This window comes from Athene noctua, chromosome Z (genome assembly GCF_965140245.1).
Source record: "Athene noctua chromosome Z, bAthNoc1.hap1.1, whole genome shotgun sequence".
Classification (NCBI taxonomy): Eukaryota; Metazoa; Chordata; class Aves; order Strigiformes; family Strigidae; genus Athene; species Athene noctua.
The window spans coordinates 83,755,638-83,771,056 of NC_134077.1; the positions used below are offsets into that span (position 1 = coordinate 83,755,638).

At 41.3% G+C, this 15,419-nt stretch overlaps 1 protein-coding gene across 2 annotated transcripts in view; it reads right to left on the reverse strand.

The window, feature by feature from the left end:
- The window catches only part of ACOT12 (acyl-CoA thioesterase 12), a 32,313-nt gene extending 20,029 nt beyond the window's left edge, over positions 1-12,284 (reverse strand). The window contains exons 1-5 of one of the 2 annotated variants that reach the window (XM_074932918.1): positions 12,078-12,284; positions 9,398-9,467; positions 5,252-5,312; positions 4,105-4,206; positions 1,775-1,907 (exon numbers count right to left, since the gene is read on the reverse strand). In XM_074932918.1, the coding sequence (XP_074789019.1) occupies positions 1,775-1,907; positions 4,105-4,206; positions 5,252-5,312; positions 9,398-9,467; positions 12,078-12,213 (502 nt within the window). In that variant the 5' untranslated portion in view covers positions 12,214-12,284. Of the gene's footprint in view, positions 1-1,765; positions 1,908-4,104; positions 4,207-5,251; positions 5,313-9,397; positions 9,468-12,077 lie in introns of both variants that reach the window. The other variant, XM_074932919.1, reaches the window with a different exon arrangement.
- Between the last annotated feature and the right edge of the window lie 3,135 nt (positions 12,285-15,419).

Here is a 15,419-nt window from a genome sequence, read left to right on the forward strand (position 1 = left end):
TCAGCAGGTGCTTGTGATTATTTATGGCTGCTATGCGTGACCTCTGACAGATGTTTTCAGAGCAGTTTATCACTTAGATGCTTTTCATAGACTTTGACATTTGGGCATGACGTCACATGGTATGGACTATCCCTCTGGTCAGCTGGGGTCAGCTGTCCCAGTCTCCTCGCTGGTGAGGTGGTGTGAGAAGCAAAAAAATGCCTTGACTCTGAGTAAGCGCTGCTCAGCTATAACCAAAACATCAAAACTCTTTCTAGCACAAATCCAAAACATAGCCCCATACAAGCTACTGTGAAGAAAATTAACTCTACCCAGCCAAAACCAGCACAACCATGTATGAGAGGCACCTGTGCAAATGTGTCTAATCAAGGTTGGAGTATGACTTGATTATTTCATAACCTGTTACTAATCTTGTGATTACCAGAGACAATACAGAACACACAAAAGAGAGAAATATGGATGTGAATCAGTAACCACCTTCTACTGAGTATTTCCAGTTCCACTCTCAAATGTTTATCCATACATCCTCATGCTAATCTTTGAGTTTTTTTCAGTTGTATTTTATAAGAACAGATTTAGGCATGAGATGAAGTCAGTCATTTTAAAAGTACATATCTTCACTAAAAGCTACTTGACCTGAATTGTACTTTTGACTTTTGCCATAATTAACTAACTTTATGATTATATAAATGTGTGGATGCAGCATTTGACTAACTCGCACTTTGGACCTACTTGAGTTGTTGCGTAAGATCCACTCAGAAGACAAACTTCACTGTCGGGATCTGATTTATACCTATTTTGCTACCTGGCAGACTTCACATGCAATATTTTTCTCTCTCTTTACTGTATTGTGCTTGTTCTGTCCCTTTAAGGAGGTGAATTAGTGCTAACAATTATAACATCCTTCGAGGAAGTTTCCAGGCAAGGCAGTGGAAACCAAAATCATCAACCTCTGATTTGTCTTTAATGGTATTAACCATAAGACTATTACCATAAAGTCAAATAACTTGTTTGCTCAAGTCTCTTCAGGTCCACACAGTCTTACTGAATTGTTAAGACTAGAATTTGTATTTACAACATGTTTCATCTTTCCTCAGTAAAACCACATGATGTCTGTTGTTTATACATGGAGTTACAGCTCAGATTTTCCAAATACCAGCATATTTCTTAACTGTTGTGAGTAATTTCTTCTGCAGGGTAACACAGCAACTTTTGAACACAACCATCATTAAGAACTGAGTTACTATCAGAAGTAAAGACAAACCTGTTTCTTCACTCAATTTTTCTAATTTGGTTAATTTTTTTTTAACATGTTTTGACCTCCATGAAATGAAGTTTCTCCTGCTTGTTGGGAATGATCTCACAGCGTAAACATAGTTCTTAGTGCTTTCTTGCAAAGACATGGCCATAAACCTGAGTGAATTTTATCTATCTACATTACAACTAGTGTCATAGGACTTTATTACCATATTGCAAAGTGCTATGTAAACTGTTAAACTTTACACATATAACCTACATGAAGATCTTCATTTCGTGTCTATTTAAATGCTTGGCCTTCAATCCTGCATTTTTAAGTCTGGAGTTTCTGAAAGACAAATAAATACCACTCTGCTAGAATAACTGTCTTACACACCCTCACAAATCCGGCACACGCTTTTCTATGTGATACCACAACATCAAGGAGCTTTACTCAGATGTTTTGTGTGCTTTTTTCCTCCCTTTCAGCTACCCATAAGTCATTTGTTCCATCTTCTATGCTGACCACAGTAATCACCTTCCTTATTACTCTCCTCCATCAGGTTCTGAAAGACCTGTTCATAGCCCAGTCGGATTCTTCTTCTCTCAATAGCCAGAGTGTACTCCAGGTGGTCTTCTGTAGACAGAACCTTTACAGGTTCTAATTCAATCTAAGCAAACAAAAAAAAAAAGAAAAGAAAAGAAGTACTGAAAGCCACAATCATAACAAAGCGTACTTTGAACTTAAATGGCATCAGCATTTTCTACAACCTTTTGCTATCAACTGTCCATGATGACAAGTTGTATTAATACAAACAAGCACAGAGTTAAAGTTCAAGAGATTCTGCATTATCCTTTCAGAATTATTAAAACTCAATGACAAAGTGCTTTTAGCTTTTAAATACAAACATCCCTGAGAGCACATGAAGTTTAAGACAGTTCTCAGTAAAAAAAAAGAAAACAGAAAAAAGAAAAAAAAATCTTAATATGAGGGTTAGAGTATTGACTTTTTGTATCAGAAAAATAATTCAGTCACATTGATCAGTGGTGTAGTATATTGGAAGGTGTACACCAGAGCTCACTTCCCCTCACTACACACATAGCCCTCTTCCTCTTTAACAATACACTCCATACTCACAGATCCATTCCAGCTATGTGAGGACTTATATTCAAAGAAGCACTGGTTTCCTGAGGTGGAGAAGAAACCCATGAACACCCAGCACTTGGTGCAGCTTCAGCCTCTATATATTCATGCCCAAAATCCTCCATGTGCCCTTCTCCTGCCAGGATCAGAACTTTTGCTCCCTTAAGTGCTAATTCCCATGTATGTCAGTTCAATGACAGACCGAACCCAAACCTGCACTGGCTTAAGAAAACTACAACATTTAGATAAATACTGCAGAAGTGCCACTGAACAGTCACTTGTGTGATTTGTCTACAAGGTCTAGCCTCAGAAACCTTAAAATAATGTACAAGCACTGCAACACAGACAAATTCAACACTTTGTATCCTGCAGTGCTGCTGCTAAAATTTCTCAGTCTTTGAGTCTTCATGCAAACCTTCTTGCAGTTTCCTTTGTTCCTTTCTGGTCCCCCTCAAGAGCTTCCTAGCTTTTTCCAGATGGTCCAGCTAAAAGATTAAGACAGTGAGTGCATACTGTTGCTCTCTGCAAAACTTTAGCAACAGTTGTTCAGAAAAGTGGATTTGAAAAAAACAGTCTTTAATTTCTCCAAGACTTTAATTTGTGATGGAATTTGAACTGAAGCCTCAAACTCCCTCTGGGGCATTCCTGTCTTAAGCCTAATCTCAGTTAATCATCACCAATTTAATCTGAATTAACCTCTCAGGAAATTTGGACAAAAGGTAAATAGGTTGATGACATGGATATATCAAACCAATAGTAAACAATCCTTAGTTTATACTATTTTAGTGCTTTAAGTGCTTTAGCCCTTATCTTTTCAGAGACAAGGCAGGCTTTAGTTTTGGTGAAACTGTTCTGATCTGTGAAACTGTAATACAGCATTGCAGAAAAGAAAGCAGAAATGATTTGATATATTAATCACTTACGGGATGACTGCTCTCTGCCAGTCTGCAGTGGATGTTAAAAGGGCAGAGTCACTGTCATAACACATTCAACAAGACAGAAAAGTCAGATCTATGATTCTAGTTGCTCATGTTCAAGGAAGTAGAATAGGACATACAAAGCAAATTTATTAAGATGGTCTGAGGAATATTCGGCCTTTCTCATGTGAAAACTTTAAAAGAATTGTGCCTGTTTGGCGCAGCAACGTGAAGGCCAGCCAGTACCATGGCTGACTTCTAAATACCTCCAGGAAGCCAAACACTGGGGAAAAGAAAAAGCAATGGCATGAAAACTAATGAACATGAATGGCAAACAATTAACTTAGATTGGAAGCTAGCTTAAAAATTTATTCTATCTGAACAGTGATATTTGAACAACCTCCTCAAAAGGGAGAGTGAAGGATAAAGAAACCCGATCTTCAACACCCTTACAGGTTTCAGGATAATAGATCAGTTTTTGAAAAGGAGAGAGACTGTGCAGACTCACAGATATCTCTCTTCCAGCACTTGCATTTGTCAATACTGCAGCTCTTTACAAAGACACCAGTTCTATTACTAGCAAATGTGCAAGAAAAAGTGGAAACAATAAAAATCCCCTAACAATTTCAGAGCAAAGATGTGTGAAAAAAAACGTCCATAAAGTCTGGACTTCATGCTGATTTCCTATTACTGATCAGAATAAACAGGTATGAACATTTTCCTGTGTTTCACAACCACAAAAGTTGGGTTATTTCACAGAAACTCTGTCCTAGTAACTTGAAGCTCATAAGAAAACAGAAAGAATACCTTTCCACCACCAACTGGTTTGGCTACATATGTTGCGTATGCCACGCTCACTATTTTTTCAACATTAGTCAAAACATCCTGTACTGTCACCTTGATGCCAACCTACAAGGAAGGAGGTAGTGGAGGAAGGAGACAAAAAAACAGTATTTACATCATTGTCAGTTGAATTGAGACTCACCATTTTTGCAGTGTTAATAAAATTAATCATATCCAGTCTCTCAAACCTAAAAGAGGTAAAAAACCTGCTCTGCTAATACTGATACATCTCTGAACATGTAAGAACTTTGCAGCATTTGCTGAGCTCTGAAAAGCTTTTCAGTACAACTGTATAAGTATGTATGTAGAGTAAAATGAAAAATAGAAAAGACACTCAGATTTGGTTTTACGGATATCTCTCTCCATTTACTTGTGTGCCATTTGGAGTCCCCATCGGAATCTTTCTAAGATCTGTGTGAGATAGAAAGTCTGTATAAATGTATAAAACACACTGAAACACTTGAAGGTGAAGCATTGTATTTGATCCTGTGAGACAGGCCTGATGTGTATCAAAGCTTATGATTTTTCTCTGATTTTTAAAACTTTTTGGAATGCATTCTCTGTGAGATGCACCACTCACACTAGTATTAATGAGAATTGGATTTGGGCACAATGCAGAGAAAAGCACCCTTGAACCTTAAGGTTCAATTCCAATTTCAAGTAAGTGATTGGGCAATGCATTGCATACTTGTTACAATATGGAGAATAAGAACATGCATACACCTGAGATAAATATTTTTGTACCAGAAGTTTCAAAACTACATAGAACTCCATCTGTTCAGTGGATCCTACTCTGATCCAAAGACTGCTTAGAGGTCAATAGCTTTGGACAGGACCAACACTACCTATTCCATCCTGTTCATTACTCCTGCCAAAGATTTAAAGTCCTCAGGGTCCAGTTTCTATTTTGACATGGATTATTTTACAGGAATTGTGCAATTATAATAGTCATTATGAAATCAGAGTTTCATTAAGTGGTGTTATGGTTTAGGTATCTGCACAAAGCTTCTTCTGAAACAAATAAGACTGGTCCCATGTTACATTCCTCTACTCCTCCTACCTCTCTTCTGTTCTTTAGATATTGTTAGGAATAAGAGTGATGATCTCTTACCTCCATACTGGTTTTGAATGCTCTGTTCACCTTAGCCTTGATTGTAATAATTTGTCCAACTCTGTTAAGAAGAATAACATTTTATGGTATGTAATCATGCAGCTCAATAAGGGCTTGAACCTGCCTCTCTAGGTATTCCTAGTAGTAGTGAAGAAAATCTCATTAATCAGTCTGTGTCTTCCATACTGTACTGAAAATGCACCGAAACAGGTTTAGCACTGTTAGTCATCAATTAGGCTTCATTCATGCTCAGTAATTATTTTTGTTACTCAGAAAATTGCAAAAGCTTAACACCAGCATTCTTTCTCCTTGCTGATGTCTGTATGATGTCAGGTGTGCTCTAGGCCCCAAGCCCCCAAGAACTTTTGACCTAGATTCTGCTTTTGCTCAAAGGCACATCTTGTGGTGAGTAACACCAAATCATTAAGTATAGCTGCAAAACCACACAAGATATACCCCATGTGCATTCTTGAGCATACAGATACATGCACATGAGGAAAAAAATCCCAGGACAAAAAGTGCTCTTTGACATGTTTGAAGGGTGAGTAAAGAGTTCACTTTCTACATTTTGGCCAAAACCAAGGCTGCAGCATGTCCCTTCTGTCCTAACAGTGTATCACTGAACAACTACTCTTTCCCATTTGCCTACATAGAATACCTAGACAGAATTACATATTTTTACTTACATAGAATCAAATTTAAATGAGAAAATAATTTCTTTCCTTCTAAAGTACCTGCTATGTATTGGTAACAAGAATAACCCTTGTCTTCAACCTCCTAACATCCTAACAGAAGGCAATGCTGAAAGGCTGGACAGACAGCACTTTCTCCTGAAGTTGCCTTATTGAGCAGAGCAGTAAAAGAATATGATGTGCATGGTAAGTAAGAGCCACAGCCACAATAACTGGGCATGAGGCCACTTTCTTCGGGGGATTTAGACTGACTTGCAACTGCTAAAGATCAGACCCAGAGCAGGCAAAGTACAGCTAGCTACATCTGAGACTGCAAAATATAACTCAGACTGCTTGAGTACCTATGTAAGATAGGCATTTACAGCTAATGATTTGACATGGTTATGACGTCAGTTTATAAAGAAAAATTCTTTATAATTTCTTCCTAATTTAATGAATAGAGTTTTGACATTTAAAAGTAAAGCTTTTCTTAAACTCTTTATCTCAATGCCAGAATTTCCAATGAATTGTTACCAAACACTAAGGAAATAGGAAACCTGCTCGATAACAGTACCAGACAGGAACCACCAATTGCACAGAAACTGTCTCTTTCTTGTCCACATTCAAGAACGCTAGTGGAAGCCTTTGAGTAGACAGGGGAAAAAAAAAATGGTTAAAGGAAAGAATTAAGACCATCTGCAGATACACAGCCCTCATTAGTTTTTGAAGAATACGTTCAGAAGGAGTTTTTCCATCATGCATTGCAAAGAAAAAGCACAATCATTAATGTACTAGTTCTAAACTGCACAACTAAGGGAACCACCAGTTCATTTACAAAAAAGAGAATGTGTTCAGTAACAAAATATTTATGTTTAAGATTGGAAAAGAAGTTAACATTATGGTCTCATAAAAAGGCCTTAGAAAGCATGAGACAGAACTCACTCAAGTACCCTGAAACACCTCTGAAAACTCTGTCATAAAACTCCCAAGAGAATTACAGTAACAGAGCAGTAGAGGTAATGACAAGGTGAAAAAAAGACAGAGTACATTAATGAGATAAACTCTGTGTTTGAATACGACACATGCTGATAGTGAGTGTGAGGCTTTTCTTAGAAGAGGGAGAGTCCAGAGTCCCTACAGATGCTTGCAGAGGACGTTGCTGTCCCTTCCAAGAACATGATGCTGCATTGTCCATGACGTCCCAGCAGGGACTGCAGAGGTCTCTACCTCAGGCTTACTGGCAGGGTGAAACCTTTGTGACCTTTGTCAGTGACACCTCCCTGGTGACCTCTCCTCCTCTGTGCAAGACATTGCATAACAGAGTTTGAGAGAGGTAAGTCTGGGTCTGTCCACCTTTGAGGAAACTGCAGGGTGGGAACAACAGAACAAAGCCGGATGTGATCTCACTCAGCCTGAGACACCAGTCCCGCAATGAGGTGAGTTTAGACTGCAGACATTAGACACCCTGACTGACTGACTGGCATCTCGCCTGGTGCTCCAGTCTGTGCAGCTGGACTCACATTTCCCTGTAGAAAAGTGTAGGCCTCTGGGGTCCATGGCCATATCAGCAAATAATGATGTCTGAACTGAGGTGGTCAGGTGGTGTGATACCAAAACACCTTTTCATACACTTTCAGGAGCTGTTTCAGAATGAAATGTTTTACGTTGTATCATGTATTCTGGCTCTGGACAAACTGATGTAAGCCAAAAGATCTGATCAGCTTGGATGCTTAACAGATATGTAAGGGCAGAAGTCCCAGACCACCATGCTTTCACTTATAACCGGCAGAAAGCTTTTGAAATGTATCAGAGTGAACTGAGTATGATTTACATATGGAGCGCTAACAAAATTTAAATAAATATAATTTAAAATCAGATGTTCTTATTACCACCGAATTGATGCATTAAAAGACAAGGAGGAGGGATTTATTAGTTATCATGGCATAAAACTGAGTTTTGCAACATACAGATTTGTAGAAATCTGTTTCCATGTCAACTGAAAAGAAATATGCACACAAGAGTTAATCCTTACAGAACATCTGGTAACCTGAGTTAGGCAAATGAAACCTTGCAGCAGGTAACTTACAGAACATGTTTTTAATTTACTAGAATGAGATACAAGAGCTCTCTTATTTGTGTAAGATGTTTGTATAATCAACAAGATCTGGCAAAATTCAGGACGTTACACAGTAACCTACAAACAGGATGTTAGGGATGACCTGAGGCTGAAAAATAATTACAGAAACCACTTCACAGTTGCTATGTTTGTACCCTATATCCTTGTTAAAAATGAAACATTGGCACCACAAGTGGAAAGAGAACTAAAGACACAGTCAGAAACAAATTGGGAAGGAAAAGTATTTTCATTATATTTTAGAAGCTCTGTTCTGCTCTCAGAAACAAGATCAAAATTGCTCTGAAGCTACTGAAGTCTGAAACATTAGGCCTGAAAGAAAAACATTACCCTGACTTCATTTGTAGGAATCTTTGATTACAGTTTTCACAGACAGAATTTTTTCCTAAGGACAAAATTAAAACCACAGAACAATTACAGGCAAGACAAACACCTTAAAAATTTTGTAAAACAGAACAAGAAATTCTCCTGTTCTGGATTCAGTATGACCATGCTCACTTCTTTGCCACTGGTTCTAGATCTCATCCTAATGGCCACTACTCTAAAAATCCACTGTTCAGAAGTGGGAGTGGATACTTATCTTACACTTGTGTACTCGAAACAGTTTTGAATTGACATCAGCTGTACATTGGACAGACAATGTTGCTTCATTCACAGTCAGGACAACTGCAAGAGCATTGGTCAGTGTAACCAGGTCCATGCCATCTAAGCACTCATTAATTTCCAGATTGGAGAAAACTACAGAGTAATGCCTTTAAGTTTCTGTAATGATATGGTTTAGGAATAAATTTGCTATTTCCTCTTACAGTAGCTTTTATCCCTTGGAAAATAACGAAAAATGGTTAAAACAAAAATTAAGTTTTGTATTATCTTGTAGACTTAGTCAATTTTCAGTGATCACAAATGCAAAACATTTCAGTTTTGTTATATCACAATTTTTATTTTAAAAGAAAAGAGAAGGTAAGAAATAAAGAGCACTTGCAACAATAAAAAACCCAATAACTGTTACAGGCATGTATTCCTTATTTAACAGAGCTAAGTAATGGCCTGCAGCATTCACTTAACTAAAGCCAAAGATCACTGAACTGTAAGTTTTTCACCTGGCACCTAGGTTGCCAAGTCAAAGTAACTACAGTTTATTTTTGATCTGTGAAATTGATCTGTTTTCTAGGTGGGTCAGGTTATCACAGATAGAAAAGAATAATATTGAGACTTAACCCTGTGACTCTGGGGAGTTCATTGGCCTGCTATCTCAGATTTTATAATGCCTCCATTTATCTCTGCCAAAAAATAATAATCTATAGAGTGAAAACATCCGACAGTTGTTAACTGGTTTTGTACCTGGCAGCCTCTTCAAACTGTATGTCATCCATAGATGCTGTCACACAAGACACGCCAGCATGTTTCTCAGCTTCAAAAGAGACACATGGACACACAATTACCACATTGCATTTGCAGCAAGCTATTCATCTATATACTTGTGAGAGACAGAGATGAAACACAGTAGATCCCAGTTCCTTTGATCACCCTAATGCAAGTTTGCTGTGGACCCCTTAGAAAAAAAGAAGCTAAAGATTAAAGTTAATAGTTACCGTGAAATAAGGGTAACATCAGGAGATGAGACTAGATGAGGTAATGATTCTACTCAGTTTGAAAAGCTCTGTTTAAGGGTTTTCTCTAAAAATGAACATCCTGGTAAGAAAGGACTAACAAGCATGTTGCACCACAAAAAGAGTCACAAAGTGTTAATCAGTGTGGAAGTTTTGTCACTTGAGGATTCTCAGACACAGGAGAAAGATCTACTGGCTAGTTAGCGTGGCCACAGCAGTGGAAAGCAGGTAAGTACATGTCCTCAGTGCTGTACTAAAAATGCAGACCCTAAATAAAACCAAATACAAACAAGATTTAAAAAAATCAAAACCATGTATTTACTTATTGTAAAATATTTTTACCAAAATTTGAACTGTGTTCTTCATCTGCCTAGTATGCATTTTATTGTGAAAAATAATGCACCCTATGTGTATTAATTATGAAGGTTAATCTGGAAAAGGCAAACTTCTTCTTTATTGTTAATGTTTAATAGACCAATAGTTTTCTTTTACAGCAAGTTATTGTGATTTATTATTTATTTGACCATAGCGCCTAGAGTTCCAAGTCAGAGGCTAAATCTCTACCACAGTAAGAGCTGCATAAACCTGGAACCTTTGGAACCCCTGTTCCAAAAAGTTTCCTGAGTGACAGAGGCAAAAGAGAACACTAGCAGGAAACCTAGGAAATAGCACTGCAAAACAGGCAGGAATTCTCACTTCCAAGCAGCCCAATATTTTTAGTGAGCATCGCAAGAAAAAGCTTGGAGGAATTGGAGGATGGTGTACCAGTTATACGAGTATCTGAGGGGTTCCCTTTCAAAATACGAGGGTTAAACACATGAAGGCACTTACCAGAAATACAGAAAACTGCAGTGAAAGGGAAGAGGTCACTGTTGACTAAGGCTGGAATCACCACTGTGATAGGTAATGCAAGGCAATGAGTAAGATAGTGATAGTCATAAATAGCCTCAAAAGTGAGGAAGCAGCCAGCCAGGTGGATCACACAGAAAGCAGCAGGATATGAAGTGAGGAAGGTGCAAAGCCCAGGCACTTGCAACTGCACCAGCTGGCACTGATGCATGAGGAGAGATGGGAAAGTCAAAGAAATCCGTGCCTGGCATGTTGAGTTTGCTGTGACCGAAAAAGCAAAGCGAGGGTAGATGTTAAAAAAATCCTTTGTGTGCAATGGGACTAGCCCTGTAGCATGAATGACGGCTGCTGCCCTAAGTCTAACCAAGTAAAAGCAATTATGAAAGTAAGCTCTAGTGGCAGATTTGCAACTGATGAAGATCATCACAGGTTAACCCGAGTCCAGGGAGCAAAGATGAACCATTGTAGCAGCAGAGACCTGAGTTCAAGGGTTGCTGAGATCAGTCCAGAGTCTCTTCACAAAGAGCTCCGTTAAGGGGTAAAATTGCTGAAGGGCTGAAATCAAATGACTCTTTCGTCCTAAAATAAATCTCAAAAAAAGTGTGATCATACTAGGAAGTTGCTACGTGCTAGGTAGTTTCTGGGTTATTGTGTGGGACAAGTTCTCCAGGATCCCAACTCTTTCTATATAGGAAGCGCGGATTATGTAAAGCCGCTCCAAGCGCGGCACACACCTACGCAGCGAGCGCACCACGGTCACTGCGTCGCATGGAGACGCCATCCAGACATGAGTTCCCCAAATATACCCGCTATTCTCCACAAGGCTCATTATGGACTGCTAATGTATGCAGCTGTACTTGGAAACGGAGTTCACTGACAGCAGAGATGGCAGAGCCTTGGGTTTTCTTAGTGCTTTAGATGCGGCTTTCACTTCCTGAAGTTAGCTGAGGAGATTTTAAAAGTTTTTGAAGCTGAGTTACACCAGACACAGAGTGCTCTTCATGCTGGTTGCACTTGTGGTGTGTTGTTTGTGTTTTTTTTTTCTACCCATGTGCCAGCATTCTTAAATTAGTACTTTTCTTCTAGTATTTCTCTTTTTTCCATCCCTTTTTTTCCCTCCGCTGCTCTTTTGAAATTCTCCTCATCCTAACCACCATCACCCTCTTCGTCGCTATCCCCTGAGGTCTGATGTTCCTCTCCAGCCCCACACGCCCTCTCACTCCCTTGATGCCTGTTCCTAATCCGAACCCCCAAATCTCATACATTCCCCCTGCCTGAAACCTTCCCTCGAGCCCCCCTTTCCCCAGCTCCCCAGGGGCAAAATTTCACCTCCTCCTCGCCTGTCATCGACAAATACCGGGACGGGGCTACCGGTATTCAGTGAAGGAGGGGCTGTCCGCACGCAGCCGGCGAGTTCAAGCCGCATTTCTGAGGGGAGCGGGCACAGGGAAGCCTCCGGGGCACAGCGCGGCGGGGGCGCCTCTCTCCGCCGCCCTGAGGCGACGCTCCGCCGCCCGCCCTCCCGCCCTCCGGCCGGGCCGCTGCCGCCCCTGCCTCTCTACCTGCGAGGCAGGCGGCGGCGTCCATCCACTTGAGGAGCTGCCCGGCGCCCAGCTCCGCGCGGTGGTTGGCGTGGGCCGGGAAGACGGTCTGGCACATGCAGATGCTGCCGCCCGCCGCCGCCCCGCACAGCTCCATGGCGCCAAGAGTGAGGGGGGCAGCGGCGGCCGAGGCTCCCCCGGGCACGCAGAGAGGCAGCGCTGGCCCGGCTCGGCCCCTCGCTGCCTCCTGGGTTGGGGCGGGACCGTCCCGCCCAACGCCCGGGGCTGAGGCGAACTCGCCTCTGGCCGGGGCCGGGCCGGGGAGGCGGGAAGGAGCCGCCGTTCTGAGGGGAAGCGAGGGGGTGCCGGGGCGCGCACCGGAGCACCGCAGAGCCAACGCGGCCCCCGCGGCGGGGAGGAGGGTGGCAGCGGGGCTGTGGCCCGTTTTTACCGCCCTGCTGCCCGTGTCCCCTGTCCTCAGACCTCTGAGGCCGCCTCAAGGCCCGGCGTCCGCCGCCACGATGGCAAGAGCCTGTGCCACTGGCGGCTTTCAGTGTGCACATCTCCACTGGAATATTTATAATCCGCCCAGATTATTATTATTTTTCTTTTATTGAAGTCTTGCTCTCCTGTGTTGTCACCAACTTGACAGCCCAGCAGATGGGCCCAGGGAAGACACGTTCCCATCTCCAGAGGCTGGTGATCCCGGCAGGAAGGTGCCGTGGCCTGCTGAACCCCTGTCACTGCTGGTATGGACATTTTGACACCTACCTCGGTTGCCATGGCCCCAGTCACGTGTTCCTGCGGGAGTTAATAGCTGGAGACCTCATAGAGGGCTTCTCCTCCTGCATCCTCCTCCTCCTCACATAGCTAGCAGGGTACTGCAGGATATTGCTGCTCTTGCAATCTATTAAAATATAAGCATTGCTGAGGAAGAGTAGAACGATGGCTCCTGAATCGGTCAGGAAGGTCAACATTTGACTATTGCCATGGATACAGCATTATTGCTATTGAAGCCTCAATCACGTTGAAGAGGCCAGTTAGGAGATGTTCAGGGGCTGGGCTTGTCATCTGTTAAGGCAGGGCTGGTCAGTGAAGCAGACCTGTTGCTTCAACAGAGCAGAGTGTGTAACCTGTAAATGGTCTTTAAGGAAAGACTGCAAAGCTTATATTTGACTCTGCTATTTTTCCCGTCCTGAATATTGTAAATAGCATGGTTTTCAATAGAGCAGAAAGAGTATTTGTTTTCTGTAGTGTTTCCTTACAGTCTTTATCATCTAGCTACAACTTGTTATCCACTATTCCACTGACAGGCTTCCCATGTTTATTAAAAACATACATAAATTTATATCATGAATGCTGCTTCATTTAAACATTGTTAAAGATCCAGCTTCAACCTGTAACAGCCAGGAAAATTTGAATTTTAACCAACCTGCCTCACCAAGATAGTGTTTCCAAGTACAGTAGGGATTTTCTTCCCACATGATTTGTTATTATCCTTGCACTATAGCAACATCTCCATTTCTTTGTAACATACCCTTTTAGCAAGCAACAGGATGGCTTGTACCATCATACTAGTTACATTCCAGAGGACACTGGCTCTCAGAATCAGCATGCTATGCTATTCCCTAGATTTATTTCTGTTCTGTTGCTTCAGAAAAAAAAAGTTTGTACTGATTTCTCTTTCCTTCTTTGACTGGCTTCTATGAAGGAAAGAAACAGACTCTCTTGAAGTGGCAGTGGCCAACCTTCGTCTTGCTAGCTGAACTGGGTTTGTCCAGTGTGCAGCCAGTATTTTCACCTATCTGCTCAATCCAGATGACAAAAACTCAAGTATCAACTTCTCACACCATGGATCCTGGATCTCAGAAGAGTTTAACAGATCTTAACCTTTCTCTATTTAAAAAAAAAAACCAAACAACCAAACTTGTGTTTTGCCTGCATAGGCCACTAATTTTCAAATTTGTTTTCAGATTTACCTTTGTCATGCTCATTGATCAGGATTTCTCTAAGATAATGCTTATTTGTTGTTCTTTCACAGGTAGCTTTCCCCTCCATTTAACATAGTGCCAGTGGTCAGGTGTTTGGCTCATAATATATCTGTTGTCTGCTGGGAGATTAGGAGCTACAAAGCTGTTAGTGTCACAGAGAGGTAAAAGTTAAATCTAAATCTGCTCACACCTAAAACTCTCTGAAGTATGTGGAGGAGTACATGCTTGGGGTGAGTGGTAGGCAGAACTCTCTTAGGCTGCATGAAGGAGATTTTAAGAAACAGAGAAGGTGACTTCTTCATTTCTGTTGGGAAAAGCTGGTATTTGAAAAACACACCTCAGAGCTGTACATACCCCTTGATGTCTAAGGTAAGGATGTATTTTGAAATATGTCCGCTGGAAGTAGAGCTGCCCTTCAAGAACAGGAATGGCCACCCAGGATGCAAATAAGCAACACACAGGCCTTCCACGTCAATGGACACTTGGCAGACACACCTGGAGACTGAGGTGAGGGAACTCACAGCCTAAAATGCCCCTTTCCCAATGAGCCTCTGCTTTTGTATGCTGCATTTCTCCTGCCCTCCAGCTCCTCTCCTTGGACCCTGTCTGCTGAGATAACAGACTTCAGTGCCTGTCTTCCAGCTGGCTTCAGACTCCTTTCTCTGCAGTCCATTATACTCCTTTAGTTTCTTACGGAGTCTCTACTGGAGTAACTATTTTACAGTGTTCAGTGTATTTGTCATCAGAAAATACCTGCATGGTCAGTATTGCTCTCCTTTCACAGCTGAAAAATCATAAAAATTAAGTTACTGGCCCAAGTTCACAGAGATCTGTACTTTTCCGTGGTTTCCCAGTTGAAAAGTACCTTTTGTGGCACAGTAGCCTATACTGGCACCTCTGGCATCACCACTAGATAAAGGCAGCTGGACCAACACTACGCAGCTGGGAAGCAGCTTTGTGAACCACCAGGTTTCTCTTTATTGATGCCCACTGTGGTGATAGGAACAAATGGTCAAGGGCAGATGGAGGATGCCTTACATCCAAACCCATATATCACTCAGTCACTGACTTAATGAGAATTGGTGGTGAATTAGTGAGCTCAACTTTAGAAGTCTGGTTAACCGACTAAGAAATTAACTTCCCTTCAAGAGCTGTTGCTTGCTAATGCAGTTTTAAAAAGATTTTGTTGCTAAATGATTCGCGCTTAATGGCTTGAGGCTTCTCCCGCTGAACTGAAACAATAAAAACAACAAAACCAAGAGTGCAGTACTGTTTTAAATACATTTTCAAAGAAAAAAACAGAATGGCTATTAGGTTACCATCTCCTAATAACATGCATTTGTAATTGAAGCAACATTACTTAAAAAACTGT